We start from the raw sequence: 20,570 nt of genomic DNA, 5'->3' as shown, positions 1-20,570 counted from the left end.
CTTTCTCCACACACCAGCCTTCTTTATCAGATGCATTCTATTATGGGTTTTGTGCTAAAAACATTTGAGACAAGAATGGTCTTGGTGTTCATTTTACATAAAGGAAATAAAGTGGCAAAATCACATGGCAGATTTTTAGAAGGCAAAATAACACTTACACATCACTTGGATACCACTGAAAAGAAATTGATCGGTTCTCACAGCAGGTGTAATATCAACTTCTATGCAAAACAAGTCCTGAAGTATTAAACATAACTTTTTCTTACAGACTTCTGGCCTTCTTTACCCAGTATGCTCTCACTGTATCCCAAACACAATAGGATAAAAGAGAAAACTGGCCTCTAAGTTCTCAGTGCCTGCAGAATGAATCATGCTGTATAAAGCATAAATGTGAGCTATCCTGCTGAAATTTAGTTAGATTTGGGGGTGTGGGTGAGCTTAATCGCAATATTGTCTAAGGAGGCTGGAAGATTCTTTCATTAAGAGAAGCTGCACTGCTTCTGATTTTTTGGGGGGTGAGGGGTTTTTCTCTTATTTGTCTGAGGGTTCTTTGGCAGATTTATACTTTTCTATTTTGATAAACATTAGACTATAGGCTCTTAACACAGGCCCAAGACAACAGCACCCTCAAGTACATGATAAAAGTCTGTCAGATATGCAAGACTTACTCTTTTAAAGTGTAATTGGTTCTTTATTAAAATATACTTACTATAAAGACATCTGCTAGTTTAATCAGTAAAATACCACCATCCTACAGTCTGCTCATGTGTATTCAATGAAGACATCCTGTGAACAAGCTACATGTACTTCACCCTTTTAAAGAAGTATTTTTAAGCAAAACCCAATATGGAATTATTAAAACCACTGCATCTTATGGTCTTTTAAGAAGTTTTTTGATATGATAATTTCTGAAATATCACAATGAAATTCCAGAATACAATATGAATATGCTTATTACAATGGAGTTAACACTTATTTTTGTCATCTGTCTTTGCTGTAATCTGATCTTTAATTACACTACTGTCCTGGGTTTGGCCAGGACAGGGTTAATTTTCACCGGACTCCAGGAAGGGGCACAGCCGGGGGGTGGGGGCTGACCCCACCTGGCCAAACAGAGCCCGGTATTCCATACCATGTGATGTCACGCTGGGTTCCGGTGGGGGGGGCGGCGCGGCGGGAACTCACTCGCAGCTTGGGGGGGCGCGGCGCCAGTGCTGTTTGGGAGAGCGGCTGTCTGGGTCATACGGTTCGTTGTTGTGTTTTCTCCTTATTTGTATCGTTGTTGTTCCTGTTTCCCTCTGTTTGCTGTTCTGTTAAACTGCCCTTATCCCGACCCACCAGTTTCTGCCTCTTTCTTTCCATTCTCCTCCACACGCCGGAGGGGGGAGGGGCAGCCCCGTGGCGCTTTTGTTGCTGGCGGCAGCCGAAACCAAAACAACTACAAATACAATAAAAACTTCAAAGAGCGTTTACATGTTTGAATCACTTCCCGTTCATTACCTCTGTGGCACTCAATAACATTGACAATAAATCAGATTCTTTGTTTTTTAAAAACTAAAATGCGAATAAACTATGTTACAGGAATGCAAGAGGAGAGTGGGGCAGTAGAAATTGCCAACCAAAATGTATGGAGGGTTAATAATTTTCTGTGTTTTGATCATGACAGTCACTGGGTTGTGATAGAAGTTCAGAGCTCCTAACTTTTCTCAGAAACACATCTCATCACTGGTCTGGCTCTAAGCTCACAACAAGTAAGCATGTCACACAGCTGCTTGTAAAAATTCTTTAGCTACTCCTACTCTGTCTCTTACACTTGTAGTTCATGGAGCTGGAAGAACTGTTTTAACTGAAGCATGGCTACCACAGCTAGGAGTCTCAAATATTAACTTATATTGCCAATGACAGCTGTATTCTTTTCTCCATGATGCTTTATCCTTGATGCTAGGAAGCAATTGGTGTGTTTGGTTTTGTTTGCTTTGGGTTTACATTTCTTTTTAAATACAGAATAGCTTAGTAAATGTCTTTATCTGCATAGACATTTTTCTCTTTAACCTTTTTAAATAAAGTAGTAGCATTACATATAATATACATAGAGAAAGAATTGGGGTTTGGGGACATGTTTGCAGGTTCCGTCACACAAAGTTTTCCAAAATAGGAAACCTGTAATTGTGTCATGGAATTGTCTCAGAAAAAAAATACATAAACAATGCACAAAATGGCTGGTACAGCGTAAATTAAAGCATTAAATTCATTTCTAAATCCTCCGAGTCTTCGGTTGCTAGAGATGGTAGTCGATAGTAGTAAAAAAAATTGCCTCCTTGAAATGTGCTTGGTGGACAGTAGCTAGATGATTGGCAGCACAAATAGAAGACAAACGAGAAAGCCTTCAATCTGCAGCTGATGCACAGGAAGAACATGGGGAGCTGAGTTTACAATAGAGAAAACATTACCAAGCTAATGGCACAGGCAATCATTTGACCACCATGCATCTCTGATAGCAGCAGGGCATCCATTTTCAGTTAAGTGTTAGAGTACCTTTTTGCTTTCTCTGACCACTGCAGGGGTAAAACAACCTAGTGTGTGAAACCCACTGACTGGTAATAAATTACTATATTGGATACTTTTTGTTTTCTTTCAGCAGTGACTTTACTGTGTATTCCTGCTATCATTACCAATTAAAGTGGAGATTGCGTTAGCAAGCTATATCTAACTGTATATCAGTCCCTATGCTCCAATTGCTTTGGCAAGTATCACAGGGTCAAGAGCCTCCTTCGACCTTTATCAGCTAAGTCTCTCTGACCACTCACTATTTGAAGCAATCTCAGCTGAACAGATGGACACTTTTGCAGACTCTATAAAGCTTAGAATATAAAGATAAATGAAATTGTGTTTGAGGCTTCAAACCAGTTTATGAGCATAAAATATTGTTAGCAAGTTCCATGAAAATCTCAGATTTCAAATAGCGCATCTTAAACCAATACCATGAACACAACGCCTCTTTATCTACTAGGAAATTGTATTTTTTTGTTGTAGCTTCTACAGATAAAATTAAAAACTTAATATAACTTACATGTCTCGTTAGTACAATGTCACTTCTGAATTTAGAAAGCCTAATTTAATTACTTTAATCATTAAAAGACAAGCAAGAAGAAAATTTAATACAGCTCTATACCGTGACAGTCAGAGCTGCATGCAGCATGTGATCAAACAGATCATTCAGTGGAAGAACACTCAAATAGTTGGATACTACAGAGCATTCAGAGAAGGCTTGGACCTTCATTTCAAATTTTCCTATCTTCAGTTTCTTGAAAGCTGTTGCTCTTTGAATTACTGCACCAAGGTTTTAGTCATACAACACGCAAGATAAAGCTTCATATTCCCTAGGCGATGCTTGAAGAACTGGTAATAATTAGATACAAATGTGGTTTTGCGATGATATTTATGCATTTGTAACTGAAAAATAATCTATTGTTCAACAATAACACTGAACGATCTTTTGTTTGAACTAAATCACGTTAGCAAACCTGCCTTGTTAAGTTCAAAACCTTAAGTAAGAGAAGTTATACAACCTTAACTAGATTTAGTGCTGAAAATATCTTAAATTGGACCAAACCACAGGATAATTTTTTTTTTTAAGCCTAGCTTAGTTTTTAGAAGAATAAATCCCCAAGAGGTAAAACTCTGATCTGCATCTTTCTGCAGGATGTCATGGATGTTTCATTGGAATACTGCCCTAAAACATTTTTCAGTCCTTCATTCTAATATCATCCCAATTCAACCAACAATTCAAACCAGTCTTACTAACAATGAACCCACTATCATTTGCAAATACACAGCCATTATTTTCTTGCTCAGCTGAAATGACAAACAATCCAGGATATGTGCAGAGATGCATTTAGTTAAAAGTAGCTACAAACAGCAGGTATATAATTGAAATAGCTTTTAAACATACACCATACACCATTTCTAAAAGAACCTGCACAGGGAGAAAGGATGCAAATTATCAGCTACATTTTAATCTCTGTGTGAAGACCATATCCATCTTCTAAGCCAATATAGCTCCCATCAGCAATCCACAAATGCATGCTCCCATGTCTAACCCTGCCTACCTCTTGAAGCTTCACATTTAGGGAGGATGTGAACTGTTTCTGTCACTAAAAATATCCACAGCCTCCCAAAGTAGGCAGACAGGTTAGGCCTACCCTCTCCAAAGCAATGCTAGCCTTATGCACCGGGTGAGTATCATACAGAGTAAAGGCACTACTATACCAAGGTCACTCATATTCCTTAACTTCAGACACTTAGTCATAGGACAGAGGATCCTCTTGACAGGGGCATTCAGAACTTCTTTTTCTTATTCATTTACCATTTTTAAACCTCATTACTCACATATAAAGAACTAAGTGTAAAAAGCCTGGAGTCAACAGTGGTGCCCCAATTTGCTTTCACATGCAATCTATGCTTGACCCGAGGTTTCATCATTTGGACAACACAATCCCAAACAAAGCTGTCCATTCACAGTGAATTTTCCCATATTAACTAGTTTAAAGAAAGTGCTTTGAACTTGCCTTACATTACTTTTATTATATCATTCATTACAAGAAGTCTGGTCATATTACTGAACATGCCCAAATCCTCCTAAGAATTCACCTCCCGCACACAAAAGGCTACAGAATGTTTTGATCTTACATCACCAATGGTTGTCTATCAACTTAACTGCAACTGAAACAGAGTCAACCTCTTTCCTTCCAACACTATAATCTTTCTCTCTCTTTTTTTTTTTAATCCCAGTGGAGAATGTTGCTGTCTTTGCAGCACTTTGAACAGTAATTGTGGCATCACTCCTGATGAGTCTGTGGCAGAATGCAAGTAATTAAGCCAAGGAGTCTTCAAGCTCAAGCTGTGTGATGAACAGACTAAGCAACTGGATAAATCCCCCTTTTTATCATGTATGGAAGACCACTGTCAGGCAGATTGTTGGCCAGATGGACCTACTGTGCACAACAAATTTTTTTTCAATTGTTCAGGGAGAATTGCTAACACATCTATTGCTCAGTGTAGAGATCTGGTATGAAAATTAAACATTTCTCTTCTTTTGTTTTCATGTCCACACTGTCTGTCTGTGTCTCCATCATCAATACTGAACTTCTATTTTTCACTGGATTTATTGCAAATGTACATATAAAAGTGATCCTGGAGACAAGTTATAACATGCTATCAAAGAATAATTGGTACCTAAAGCTAATATAGAGAATATTCTTCACATTAGTTTTTATTAGCAGAAAACAAGTCTACATTTTGTTTTTCAGGAAAATATTTGAAGAAATATATATAATATATAGACAACTTCATACAGACATCTTTCACTTTGCTCTAGAATTCATATCGCTACCTGTCTAGGCACAGTCTATCAGAAAGGCAATTCTAAACTCAATACCTTTGACAAAATCTCTTCTAACACTTTTATTAAATAGAAAAAAATATAAAAATGAACTGGAGATCCACTTATCTCAAAATAAGATCCATCTTTGACATGGACAGTCTCTGCACCATGAAAAGTTTAGACGGAAGGGAAATATGAGGTATTTTTAAATGAAGTCTTATTAATTTATATACTCAATATTGAAATACTCTGTCTATATCTCAATATATGAGCTTCTATTGAATGTAGAAGTAAATTCCCTAACTATATCTTTAGAAATATATAGGGCTCAGAGACAGGTGGTAGCCAAAACACTTACAGCCTTACTCCGCACTCAGAAAGAAAAGCCATGAAATGGAACATCTGCCATGTTTCCTAGATCATCAATTGGACAAACAATGCTACAGCAATCCACAAAACACAGACTACCAACTCATGGATCTAGGAATTACTACACTTAACTATTTACTGGATGAATGAACATTCAAGTATCTGTGAAGATAATGCTGAACACAGAGATATTGTCAATATGACCTTAGAAGGAGGTTAAAAGCATGAGAATATTGCTTTGTCCTAAGAAGGATTGATGTATATAAAAATTACCAACCGTATCCTGGGCTGCATCAAGAGAAGTGTGGCCAGCAGCTCAAGGGAGGGGGTTCTGCCACTATACTCCACTCTGGGGAGACCCCATCTGGAGCCCTGTGTCCAGCTCTGGAGCCCCCAGCACAGGAAAGACATGGACCTGTTGGAGCGGCTCCAGAGGAGGCCACAAAAATGATCGAAGGGCTGGAGCATCTCTCCTAGGAAGAAAGGTTGAAAGAGTTGGAGCTGTTCTGCCTGGAGAAGAGAAGGCTGTGTGGAGACCTTATAGCAGCCTTCCAGTACCAGAAGGGGGCTTATAAGACAGATGAGGACAGGCTTTTCAGCAAGACCTGTTGTGATAGGGCAAGGGGTAATGGTTTTAAATTAAAACAGTGTAGATTTGGACTGGATATAAGGAAGACATTCTTTACTATGAGGGTGGTGAAACACTGGAACAGATTGCCCAGAGAGGTAGTGGAGGCCCAATCCCTGGAAACATTCAAGGCCAGGTTGGACAGCACTCTGAGCAACCTGGTCTAGTTGAAGATGTCCCTGCTCACTGCAGGGGGGTTGGGCTTGATGATCTCTAAAGGTCCCTTCCAATGCAAAGCATTCTATGATACTACAATTAAGTTACCACCCCATGGCTGGCTGCTGACTCCAACTGAAATAATATATTTGCCCTGGTCTGCTCTGACAGTGCATTTCCCGTATTGGATTACAAGAGTTCCATCCATAAAATTTATCTACATAAAAAGTTATAGATCAAATTCTAAGCAAGTGACTTTCTACTAAAGAAAAAAAAAAACCAACCAACCAACCAAAAAACCCCATGGGATTAAATCCTTAAATACTAAAATCCTGTCCATCCTGGAAAATGTCATTCTTGAAGACTCAGGAATAGGCAAGCTGGACTTTCTTCAGATCCTGTATCATTCTAGGATGTGTCAGGACAGTTGGTAAGTCTCTGTACCCATAGATTTCATACTGTTGTTTCCCTGAGAGCTGTTCAGTCTTACTGAAGGCAGTAGAACTGCACAAGCTTCCAAGAGAACAATATCTGCAAACAGACAGACACCTCTGGTTGTCTGATTCATCTTCCCCTAAGTACTGCAAGAACCAAATCTGATCACCAGAACAAATTAAGGTTTGAGTATTAACATGTAGAAAACTATGCCAAGAGAATGGAAACGTAACCATTGCTTTTGCTTTGTTTGTTTTAAATTGAACCACATTCTAGCTTAGTATTTATTCCTGCTGTTTAACTGAGATGAGATTCAATTAGTTATCAGAAGCAAGCTAGCAGATAGCAAGTCTTTCTTTTGCAGAGAAAGGTTTGATGTTGCAAGTCCTAGTTCTATAACTTCATTTAAGGTGCCAATGTATTTCTGAAAAATTCACCGCTCCGTTTTGAATAGGTGCGTGAGGGGGAAACCTAAGAAAGTCTCAGATGTGAATTCCTGTTGATACTTCTCTTCACTAAAATAATACTAATCAAACTATAAGAGGCCAGGAACTCAATGTTGAGAATAGAAAAGATGATTAGCACAAGTGTAAAGATTCCACCCATCCTCCTGTCATGAAGGGTGAAGAATTCTCAAGAGCATCACTGGACAACATGAAGATGTAAAGGTTATAAGAAGGATGATGCAATTTATTTCAGTATTATTAGAATTAAGTAGAGCAGTTAGGCAGATCTACAGAAGAAATCACACCTTAGGGACTAGAAAATCGTAAAGGCAAAACGTAAGATCAGGAAAATTCAAACTGTATATGACTCCACACCCACAACTAAAAGAAACAATCATAAATGGAGAGTAAGATATCATGCACAGTACTTCAGTAGGACAGAAACACAGGCTTTCATATATAGATAGGTCCCTAAAACACAAAATACAAACTGCTACAGTTTCCAAGGGAAAGAGCAGGGAATTGCAGCATGACAGTTGAGGTATGGGAGCAGACAAAGAAGGGGAAGACAGGAACAGCTAGGTTCGCTTCAATAAATAGTCCTTCCATGTGAAATACTTCACAAAGACTACTGATAATGACCTTAGAATTATTTCTATCAAGACACTGTAGCACTTTCTTGAGCTTTAGCACAGGGTCCAATTAATTGTCTAGGCAGGGAAAACAGAAATTTTAAGTCAGTCACCTTCAGTATAATAATAGAGAAAAAAGTTTGTAGAAGTATACAGTGTCCGAAGTGATGAAATAAATAGTTAAGGCTTATTCTCAGATTTCTTCAGCCTGTGTTACTTACTATCCACACATTTGCAAGCGTAAAGCATGCTACAATATTGCCATGGCAGCTTTTTGCTTTCATTTTGCTTTGAGGTAGTCAACAGAGAAAACACTGAAATCAACAAATTCTTGACGTGGTGGACCAATTCAGAAAACTGCAGTAACTTTTAGCAAAGCTGACGTGTGGTCCAGGCCATCAATGTCTCAGTATTATGATGCCTTTTAACTGGTACCAATTTAATAATACAACTGAAGTTATTACTTCACTGTACTTATGTTGTTACCTTGGTTCCTTGATAAAATATTTAATTGTGAAATTTCACAGGAAACATAGTACTGAAATTCTTTACACCTGAGTTATTGGAAATATATATACACAGCTACTTTCATTTCTTCACTCATTTTCCTATTACACTTCATTAATACACTACTAAATATAGCTTCTGAACACCAGTCCCAGTGAAAAAACAGAAATACCCTGGCAGCAATAACATCAAGGTTACCAACTTTAAGGATCAAGATCGATTCCTCATAATAATACTCTAAATATCACAAAAGGAAAGAAATAAAGGAATTCCTCTCTAACACAGCATTGTTTATGGTACCACTTGATTTCGTATTTGATAAGTATTATTTGGTATTTGTGCTTGTACCTTATTTCCATTTTTCTATCAATTTTTCCATCAGTGAGATTTAACTAGCAGTGATTTTCCAAGCTTCCAATAACAATTTTATTTTTCAATTGCATCCTTTACTATACTGAAACAAATAACTGCTATTTTCCTGCCATCTTCATTTGTCTTTTACTTATTCTGTGCAGCAACATAAAGTAGATACTACTTTATTATTTATAATTTCTGTACATTCTTTTTTTCTTAAGCAACCATAAAATATAAACTTTGGCCTTCCTACTAAGAAAACCTCTCTTTCAGAAGCATCCTGCCTTTGCATATTTTGTTTAGAGCAGAACATGTACGCTGTTAAGTGAATAATAAATTCTTTCGAACAACTAATACTAGGCATGCCAATTTAAAATGCTTGAAATACATTTACAAGCATTATAGTAACTGATCCTTAACTACTCAGGTCATAATTATTTCTAATAACTGCAAATCAAAATGAATTTTCTACACATCTTGCGTAAACCCTTATTTAGATATTTTGACTCTACTGTCTGCACCATACACTAACACTCAAAGAACAGTATTTTAAGAAACTTTCAAATTAATATATCAAGCAAAAAATATACCTAACATTCCCATATGAGTTTATATGTAAATAACTGTATTTCCCCCCCCTCATTTTTGTCTTGTTTGTCTTCTCCATACAGTAAAAATTTCCCTTTTCTTGTCTAGCTCTTCAGTAGTATAATTTAGCAGTCCAAGGTTTAGCAATTATTGCACAAATTTTAGAAGCTGCTCTTCCTCCAACATTTTTACCCCGAAGAAGCTCCACTTACACTACTGAAATCACTAGAAATATCAGTGCATCATAAACACAGTTTTACATCCAAATTATTTAAACTGAAAAGCTAGGAAACTTTCTAACACAAAAGGGTTCTGGAACACCAGGAAAACAATTCCCAGACATATCTAGCTTTTTATGCGCATCAATGAAATCTTCATATGACGCACTGAAGCTTTTTTTTTTAAGTAGCTTTTCACACAGCTTCTGTTTTCAAAAATAACTTTGACTTCAAGGCATAATGAGAGCTAGTTCCACATAAACACCATGAGCACACAATCTAGTGTGTAGTCTATTGTAATTAAGACCAGTGATTCAATACCTATTGCTACTGGCCAGGTATCATAGCAACCTTGTGTCACTGAATACTGCTGGAAAACTGTTCAGCACTAGCAAGACTATGCTTCAGGAAAAATCTACAATGGCACTACAAATTGTCAACATCTGTGGGGGTGGTTACAGGGAGAACAACAAAGAAATCTGCTTTAAAAATCCCTATGCTTCAAAAATTGACAGGGATACTACAGTAGCACTACAAAAATGAAAAAATACAGAGAGGAAGGAAAGACAATTTTTTGTCATTAGTTACATAACTTATGCACCCACATCCTAATATCCATCCATATAAGCTAGAGAGTTGAAATAATGCTGCATTACCACATTGTTTATGCATATCCACAAAGTACTTTTTATCTTTTTTTTTTACTATACACAAGCATCATTTATCACCAATATTAATCTGAAAATAAAACAGACCCACTTTAAAAATAATATTTAAACTTCCACAAATGAACTCTAGATAGTCTTGTATAAATCTGCAAAAAAAGAAGAAACAGGTTACTATGAACAAGAACCCAATATTGATTTTTCTGCGGTGCAGTAAAGCATCTCCATTCTATTTGGCTGCTGTCAAAGCCACTCTTTTAACAGCTGGAGTCAAATTGCACTATTTACAGCAAGAGCCCTTGTCAAGTGGACCATAAGTATTCTAACAATACACTATTCAAATGGCACTTTGCCACACAAATTGCTGACTTGATGAATACCCTATGTCAATGACTCAGGCCAATATAAAAGTTTCATTTTTATGAGAGGTTTTACATTCACTTATTAAGTAAAGCTTTCTTGAAGAACTATTAAGCTATATATTTTGGGTCTTTTGACATTGAAAATAATTAAAATCTGTTTAAATATATCAAGGGGATTTGACAACATTAATATGGATCTTGTGTTAACTGCATTTGTCACACTCATCTGTTATTGGTACTCCCACTGGCACGTGCAGCACAATAAAAGAATTAAAATGGTCAAAACACCATGAAATCAAAGCATTCTGCTTTTGTATCTGTGATTTACATGATGACAAATGTTTTTAAAGAAAGCCTTTGAAGCTGGACTGCTATGTGAGGATATTTTTCTTCTTTCTTCTTAGGATGGAGTAAAGAGAGACCACCACTTTGCAAATGTGATTTTGTCATAAATACAATATTAATGATAAAACAGTGTAATAATAAGCCTGCGTTCTTCATGTGGATCATTTAATTGTACAAAATAAGGATCCCTCACAAGTGTAATACCAACAGGACAGAATAGCTACCCCTCACTTTTTCTGTTACATAAATCTTTTTAAATTGATCTCTAAAAAAAGAATTCACTGTCTTTTTTTAAAAAAAAAGTGTTATTAACAATTTAGCATGTGGTGAAACTTTAATACACAATTTGCAAAAGCAGCTAATTGACAATGAAATATCCATTATGTACGTGCATATTAAAACATTTTGATAATCTGAAAGTTTAATGTGTGTGGTCATTTTCTGCTTACTAATAACAACATGAAATGTTGAACTCTTCAATATCCACAGAACTCACTAATTTCATGGGATTAGTATTTCAGAAGAGTATTTCAAGATGATAAAAAACACTGACTCAAAAGAGTCAATACAGCACTTTTTCAAAAAACTAACAAACAAGTTTTCTGCAGAAGAACTAAGAAAAATGGCAGACTTCATAACAAACAAGCTTTAGCAATAACAAAACAGCGTTAAAAAAAGCTGCAGAGCTCCACACTCCTTTTGTGTAGTCCACGTTAGGCTTCAGGAATAGCATTAAGGCAACTTCCATTTTTATATTCTTCCCAGGTTCAGCTACACCCTATACATTCAGCCTCCAGCATCTCCCACATGAATCTACAGAACCTGCTTCAACAAGGATGGAGGTGGGAAGTAGCACTGGATGTTATGGATGACAGATTTTTGATGAATGAAAAGTGGTTTCCCAGGTACAGAATTTCATTTGTTAGGGAGTTAGACTAAAATAACATGACTATAATAACAAAAAGGTGAAATAAAAAAAATTAACTGTCATAGAGAAGTCTAAGAGAGATCAATAATATTCTTTCAATAAAAAGTTTTCATTGGGACAAGATAATTAGTGAACAAAGTTTAAACAGAAAAATTGAATATTTTATTGAGAAATGTGAGCAGCCGAGATGTATGTCTGATCAAGAAGAGAGCTATAAATTATTATTATAATTACTCTGCCACCTATTGTGATATTACTTCCAATTCAATATCATGATAATCCCCAAAGCATGTTAAACTCCACATTTCAAAATTTACAAAAAACTACTTTCCCATATTCCATGAGCAGTACACTTTCTTTCCAGCCACTTTGTTAAATCCATATGATTTTCAACTTAATAGGTATGACCAAAACTACACTCCAAAGACAACTACTGTAACTTTTTCTGTTGTTCCTCTTTAAAAACTCAAGAAGAAACTATTCCTTTTAACAAACTAACAGTGAGATCAGATTCTGTGTCAATGGCCAACTAGCGCACCATCTGCCCCACAACATGCTCAGCAGGATTACACTCTAATAAGAGTTTTCAGAAAATAGAATCAAAAAGAACTTTAGAAATCAGACTACAGTTAGTAAAAGGTCAGAGATAAATATTAAGAGTTAAACAACACTCATTATAAACTTACAGCTATATGTAAATTTGTAGGTACAATAAAGACCAGAAAAGAAAATTCAAGAATGAGGACTTGGATTGAGCTTTACTTCATCAGACAGAATTTTGGAATATCCAGCATTTCATTTACCATAATTAACAAAGCCAGAAAAAGTCCAGAGACCATTCTGAAGGCTGTTTCCACATCTGATTTAAGGGAAAGCATTTTTCATCTTCCCATACTTGTGGGAAGACAATTTTTTTAATCTGCATTCAAGGTTGAAGAATAGCAGACATTATTTCCTCTGTTTATTGTAGAGAATGAAATTCCCCAACCCACTAATTCAAAACTGGTAAACATGAAAAAGCAACATTGAGGCCCTATTCTTCAGATACACTCATATGAAGAGCTCAGTGATTACATTCACTCCTGACGCACCCATAGGGTTTTCAGAAAAATGTTTGTACCATTATATTCCAACCTGAATTAGGTAATACCTACTTCACTGAATCTGAGCTTGTATTAAATTTGACAGTTTTAATAATTGGGTTTACATTTAGCAAATACAAACTTCTGAAATATCTACAAATAACTGATAAATATATATATATAAGTCTCCCTCTCTAGACCACAAGCAAATAGAATGACTACTGCATTTTCATACTTAATTCTCATTATATGGTATCTCTATACTCATTTTCTCAGCTTTAACAGCACATTAACACTAGATTCAGTATGGTATTTCCTTCTATTTTATTTTTTTCAAAACAAAGAAAGAAAGAAAGAACACATCTTTTCCATCAGTCACAATTATTTGGTTTAATGACTTCTGTAAAACATTGCTAGATAAAGCTAAGTACATGGCCTGGCCAAAACTCTCCTGAAGACTGTCATGCCTGTTTGCAGCCCAGTATCTCACAAGGAAGATCACCATCCTCTTTTTAACCAATAAGGTACCAAATTTAATTGCATTAATATAAACACAAGGCACTTGCACTCTGTTCTGTGATGATGTTAACAGAAAACAAACACCCAATAAAAACTAGCATTGCATGACAACAGGAATCTGTGGTTTCATAGAAAAGCAACAATGTAAAGGCCAGTAGCATTGTGCCATGATGTGCCTTTTCTGCAGACATATAAATCCAAACTAGTGGGTTTAATTGTTCCAAGTGTACTGCTAACAGCTGCAGTCATAAACCAGAGGCATAAGAAAATAGAGTCAAACTATGGGTGCTAAGCATCTGAGAAAATCCTTCTTAGATGATCTACTGGTGACCTTGCATAAGGCACTTTCCCATTTGTTCTATGAAATGGGGTTGAAGGCATTAAACATGAGCCAGTTGGAAAAAGACTTTAAAAACTGAAAACCAAGCCTCCACGTCACTTATAATGGGCTACACATCAGTGAAGGTGAAAGGGTAAAGAATTTGCATCACAACTCATTGCTCGAGAAACAATCTACTCTTCATTCTTACCTTATCTGAAGATTTTTCTGTATGAATAAGATTGTAAGAGACCACGGCATGCTTGTAAGAGCTAGAGGGTTTGTATCCAGCATTTTTATTTCTCTTTGACTCTGGAGATACAGGAAGTAGAGTATCTGCCACTAAGTATTCTGAATCTTCAATGGAATTCAGAATTGCTTTTGCTGTTTCACCTGTTTCATGTCGTTCCAGTGCGCCTAGAGAAATGCAACAGAAGCTGTAATTTTTTCAAGGAACTGCACCATTTCATATTTCAGTCTAAGTATCATAGTGCTAACACAGTACATTTCATGTGAGCAAATAAATCATGAAACATTTACAGATGAGCCAGCTAACCCCTCATTTTCTGGACCATAAAAATGTGTAATTTTACAGAAGTGTCTATTTGTCATGGTTTAACCCAGCAGCTGGCAACTAAACAGTAGACAGCCGCACGCTCATCCCTCCCCTTTTCCCCCCAGCAGGACGGGGAGGAGACATGGATAAAAGGTAGAACTCCAGGGTTGAGATACAGATAGTTTAATAAGACAATAAAGGAAAAGCCAATACTACTACTAATACTACCTCTAATAATGAATATGCAAAACAAACAAACTATACACTTCCCGACAACCAGTTGCATAGCCAGTCCCTGAGCTGTGACATGGGTTTGCCAGAGCTCACAAGTTTTGCAGATTTCACTAAACTCACAAGTTTACCATAACTTACCAAACTCATGGTGGGGGGGGAGGGAGACCAAACTCCCAGAAGAGTTTGAACTGCCAGAAAAGAGAACCGTAACCAGGGTGATAGAATCAGTTGACCATAAACATGAACAGTGCTGCTATGTTCCTGGTACAGCCCTACCCACCTGGACATTAGGTCTTGGAACAGAGGCTCTAGTCTCTAGGTAACCATTAACGCTAACCATAGTGGGTAATTGTGTTTTTGTCAGGAGAAATGATGGAGTGTGGTTCTGTGAAACGGACTGAAGAAACTGACCAGGTTTGCCAAGATTGTGAGCCTAGTAGGTAAAAGGTAATTCCATCAGGGGGAGATAGCGACCACCGACTCACTGACCCCATACTCAAGTAATACCACCTACTCAAAAAGAAACAATAGAAGAGGGTAACTGAGTCTGCGCAACAATTTACATAAGAAGCGAGAAAAGTTTACACCAATCGCTAAAGAGAATAATATTGAATATGCATGAATAAAATAAATATGTATATTTTTGATCTATATAAACTGCATGAAAAAAGTATGAGGTATGCACGTTTGGTGGAATTATCCGCTGTGCATCCAGCGCTGCAATAAAGAATGCCTGCCTTTTAACACTACATTGGTGTTACGAGGTTTTATTCCCGGATTATCGGTGACAGAACGAGTCTCCTGCCCCCAGCCAGCCCCATTTATAAACCGAGCATGATGTCTATAGTATGGAATATTTCTGTTGGCCAGCTTGGGTTAGCTGCCTGGCTGTGCTCCCTCCCAGCTCCTGCACACCTCCTCATTTGCTGAATATGGGAGACTGGAAAAAGCCCTTGATTTCTTAGCAACAACTACAAACACCAGTGTAATCAGCATTCTTCCCATACTAAGTACAAACCACAGTAGCTACTGGGAGGAAAATTCACTCTGTCCCAGCTGAAACCAGGATACTATTCTAAATCACCGCTATGTTAAAAAAAATAAAGCTTGGTTTCTACAGAAATCACTGCAGCAAATACCTTCAATTAAGACCACAAGAAACCTCAGATATTTTGTATAATGCGTGAAGTGAGATGCAGTTTTCCAAAGATGCAAAGGCAATTCAGAATACCACCATCTCCCCTAACTCTGATCAAAAGTGTAATTTGTTTTTTTTTCTCACAAAGACCTCACAGAGCATCTATATCACTAACAGTGTAAACAATAACACATTTATGTAATATTTTAGTGCTGTCCTCTAGTGTTCTAGACTATAAATAGCAATGGAAAGCTCAAATTTGTCCTTCCATTCCTAAAAACCATCTTTACCCCTGACACTTTTTAAACACCTGAACATACTACATGTAGCTTAGTAGTCAGAAATATGAATACAGTGTTTCAGAGACTATATCATCACTTGTGTTGCTCTAGGCAATCCTATTCCTCTAACTGCTACACCCAGTTATACAATTTTAGTAATAATTTTATCTAGTAATAATTTTAGTAATAGTACTTAACTTATAATTAACATTAAAGATATCTAAACTGAGCTTATACATATATGAAATGAGCTCCTCATACTACACATTTCCTACAGCAACCAAACTCATAAGAAATTGTTGAAATTGGATGTTTCCTATAAATATCAAAGACATGTGCAGAGTTTTAAAAATATTAAATATCTGCTATAAAGTGAAATGTTTTATCCCTTAAGTTTGAATTCTTTGTAGCCTCAAGCAATACAACATGAATTTTTCCCTTTCACTGCTATCAGAAAAAATCTGTAACATTGAAGTTCTATCAGTAACACCTGCTAAAAATATTGGACTGGGATTGAGGGATCTCGTACAATAAGTGTTTGTGTGTGTATGTGTGTATAAAATACCTTTATCTGAAATTATTTCTCAGAAACTTATACATTTCTGCTCACTGTAGTATCACCTCTGTTACTTACAGAGCCAAGAGTCTTTGAATTCAGAGCAGAAGAAAGTAATGCAACTGATTCTTTGTCCCCTACAAAATCAATTGAATGCCACAGATTGCTATAATACTGCACTGAAAAAAATAAGGATCATCCCCTGTTGTTTTTAATATGTCATTTTCTTCATCCCTCCCCAGGATTTGCAGCCAGTGTGAGGCATCATTACAAAACTGAATTTTTACTGGAAGGATAGCAAGTTCCTCAAAGATCTTTACAGTTGGACTGTCTACAAACGCTTCAAAACAATACTGGCTACAAAGCTCCCAACACTGCAACATTTCAGGAACACAAAAAATATATTAAGAGGCCTACAAGGAAGGATTACACAACTCATACCAGACATGAGCAAACACACACTGTTAAAAGTGTTATAGTATTTAGAAATTTAAGAAGTTTGGAAATAATACAGTTGTTCAGCTAATATTATTTTGGCCTCTTTATATATGTATTGTAGTCTTTCAAGCTACAAGCATGTCCTATTTCCCCACAGAATTCCCTGCATCATTCAGAGCAAAAGATGAACAAAAGTCACCAAGGAAGCAGTTGTTATCCCGTATTGTTAAGCATGAAGGATTAAGCTTTCTCTGCTCCCTTCTGCAGCAAGTCCACTATGCAGTGAATACTTATACATCTACACACAGATACATATCCATCCTTCTTTTCTGTATCATTTTTGTCTGTGCAACTCACTACTAGAGTACTCAAGTGCTTCAGAAAGACTATTATCATAATATCTCTATGAAATTACTGAGTATCATGTTATTGTTACTAGCAAGGAACTCAGGCAAAGACTATGAAAAATTTTTATTAAATCCAAGAATTTTGGGGTGTGCTATTAAATTTCAAAGACGTGGTTACATACATTCTTTACCATTAGACAGAACTTCAAAAATTTGCAACAGGTTTTGTTAGCTCCAGATGCATCCAAGTGCCTCACCACCAGTTATCTCTCAGACTACTTTGTGGAATAATCTTGTCAATATATAATAGAATACAATCATTTAATTAAGGCTATCGTACTACAGTGGCAAAAGAGGATAAAACCACGTTTTCAACAAAAGTCAATATCTGAGTTGTGTGACTGTTTATCTGTCTATATATGCACATGTACTCAGGAGCAAAAAATGAAAATATATTTAAGACTTGTGTTGTTTTCCATGTATCAGAGAATCTTCCCTGGCAACAGCTTCAGAGTCAAGTTTCCAACTTCTGGATGAAGGAAAAAATTTTCGTTGAAAAAACAGACCAGAAGAACTGGTAAAAGTTAGAGAAGATAGGGACAGCAGTATTTCACCTTTGAAGACCACAGCCTGAATGAAATAAACAGGCAGTCTTTATGTATGTGAAAGCAAATTGATATTTTACATCTTTTACACACACATACTTATTATTTTCAACTGCTGACAGATGTGCTACATTTTATAGATTTCTGGATGCAATCTGAGAAACAACTGAACAGGTTACTGTTCAGGGTTACTGAACACTTCTGTAACATACCAAGCTTTTTTCTAACCAAAGAAATCCCTTCTGTGTTCATACTAAGCAACAAATGACTCAGCCTCTCACACAGAGGATTTACAATTATTATTTTTTAAAAGCATGTTTATAGATAGGAACATTGAATAGAAAACAATGCCCTGGACAACCAGCTTAGTTTGTTACTGACAGAAGTCTATGATATCATAAAATCAATTTCAGTAACTCAGAGTTCCATTTCTAAATCATTTTTGTATCATTCCTAACAGCTATCTCAAATTCCTTATAAGTAGCAACTTTTAGAAGATGATTCCTTTCTTAAAAACACGCTTGCTTGCATATACTTCTTCGTCATGGATCTCTGTATGTGTGTATATATATGTACAGATTTGTGTGTACATATGAAGCTGCAATAAAAGGACACAAAGTACATAGGAAAAGAGTGTGATGGAAGGGGGTGGGTGATCATGAAAGTATTACAAAGTATTTTATCCTGTGTACTTTACACTTCTGAAGAGCCCAAAATACTCATTTGCAGACTAAGTGGCAGACACAAAATATAGGAAGAGATCTGTATTCTGCTGTTCCTGGATACAACTTTAATAGAAACAAATGGCGGGGGGGAGGGGAAGGATAGAGAAACCTACATTCTGACCACTGCAAACAGTCAAAAGCATACTGGGGAAGGGTGGTTATTGTTGCAGAAACCATTACTTGTTAGAAATATGTTGTCCTTGATCTTAAAGGAAAATAAAAGTAAAAAGAGTAAGAGAAAAGACACAGCCTGTACATGGGAGTACAGCAATGAGGACAGAAATAAAGACAATTCTCAAACCTGAAGTATCTTAAAGACAAATGAGCCCAAAAGCTTTTGATTGGGGAGCATAAAATAAAAACGGATGAAAGGGAAAAGACTGAGTTTTCTACGTAGCAGCAACACCACTGCTATGATCCCCTACTATACATACAAAAAACAGGAAAAGAAAGTCTTTATCTCTCTAAAGCTGTGACCATGGCAACCAAGTCTCAGGAACAGACAAAGTGGAGTATTTCACTCTCCTGGGCAGCTTTGGACCACCAGATGTGGTGGGCCAGAGACAGTTACAACATCTTATTCTTCTTCTGCACCAAGTACTACAAATTGTGTCTCTTGGTGTTAGAGCTATCCACGCAGTAGTCCATGTTCTGCTCTGCCTGAATGACGCATTTTTACTGGGGAGGTCATGCATATTATCCTGCCTCAAGACAAAGTATTCACTGACGTCACATGACCTGTCATATCATCGGGCTTCAGTGCTTTCTGTTTGCTGTCACAGCTAAAGTATTGAAAATCCTCAATATTGCAGTGCTGCTGTGACCTAGTAAATCAGCTGAATCTTACACCATAACAGTGATCTGTGAATGAAAAATGGTTTCAGAATTGATTTTATTTAAAAAGAGCACATGTTCAAGAACAAAAATCTTTTTCTCTACTAGTAGCCAGAACAAACATCATCTGTAATACTAGCTATTTTATTTTATGTCAGGTTCTTCCTTTCTGTAAATACCTATTTCATCTGAAAAGAAACTCCCACCTACTTTCTTCTATGCTCATAGAGCAAGGCAAACAGAAATTATGTTCCTTGCTAGAAGATGCTTGAATTTTACGAGTCTACCATCCTGCTCCAAAACAAGGGTCAAGTACTTTGCTTAGGAAACTTCTAACAGCCAGTGCTACCACTCAAATATCAAATGGGCCAAAACAGATAGAACAAACATTGCGTTAAGTAAGCATATATATTTCCAATGAATATCACGACAAAAGTAAAAGCAATCTAACAAACAGATATAAGATAGATCAAAAAAACCCCAGCTTATTAAAATCTAATAATCTCTAAAAGGATATTTTACATATAGGAATAGATTAACAATGGAGATGCCCTGTGACTACAGCACGGTATGAAGGAGCATGTAGAGAGCCTTCGCAGACACTCTATAATGATTTTTGCATTTGGAAGATTTCTGACAAAGTACATAAAAGTATGTGTGTGCATGTACATGTATGAATATAAAGATATCTGGCTATTCTCAGTATAAAAGAGTGTGTCCTTAGGTTCTGCAGATTGGGAAAAAGATGACATTGCTTTTTTTTCTTCCCGAGACAGACTTTTCCAAGCTCCACTACTTTTTATTATTCTACATCAATAAGTACTTACTGAACGACTCAAATTTAGGTAACTATGAAATATTCAGGTGCAAACTACAGACCAACCTGAGGCTTACATGTATAAAATAAAAGATGCCATCAA

At 36.6% G+C, this 20,570-nt stretch overlaps 1 protein-coding gene across 1 annotated transcript in view; it reads right to left on the bottom strand.

Annotated features, from left to right (window-relative positions):
* WDR72 (WD repeat domain 72) overlaps positions 1-20,570 on the bottom strand; it is a 118,057-nt gene that overhangs the window by 65,255 nt on the left and 32,232 nt on the right. The window contains exon 13 of the mRNA XM_009940224.2: positions 14,148-14,353. Within this exon, the coding sequence (XP_009938526.2) occupies positions 14,148-14,353 (206 nt within the window). The remainder of the gene's footprint in view (positions 1-14,147; positions 14,354-20,570) is intronic.

The sequence above is a fragment of the Opisthocomus hoazin genome, chromosome 10 (genome assembly GCF_030867145.1).
Source record: "Opisthocomus hoazin isolate bOpiHoa1 chromosome 10, bOpiHoa1.hap1, whole genome shotgun sequence".
NCBI lineage: Eukaryota > Metazoa > Chordata > Aves > Opisthocomiformes > Opisthocomidae > Opisthocomus > Opisthocomus hoazin.
The sequence above is the reverse complement of the archived record's forward strand: the minus strand, read 5'-3'. Positions and strand labels throughout refer to the sequence as shown.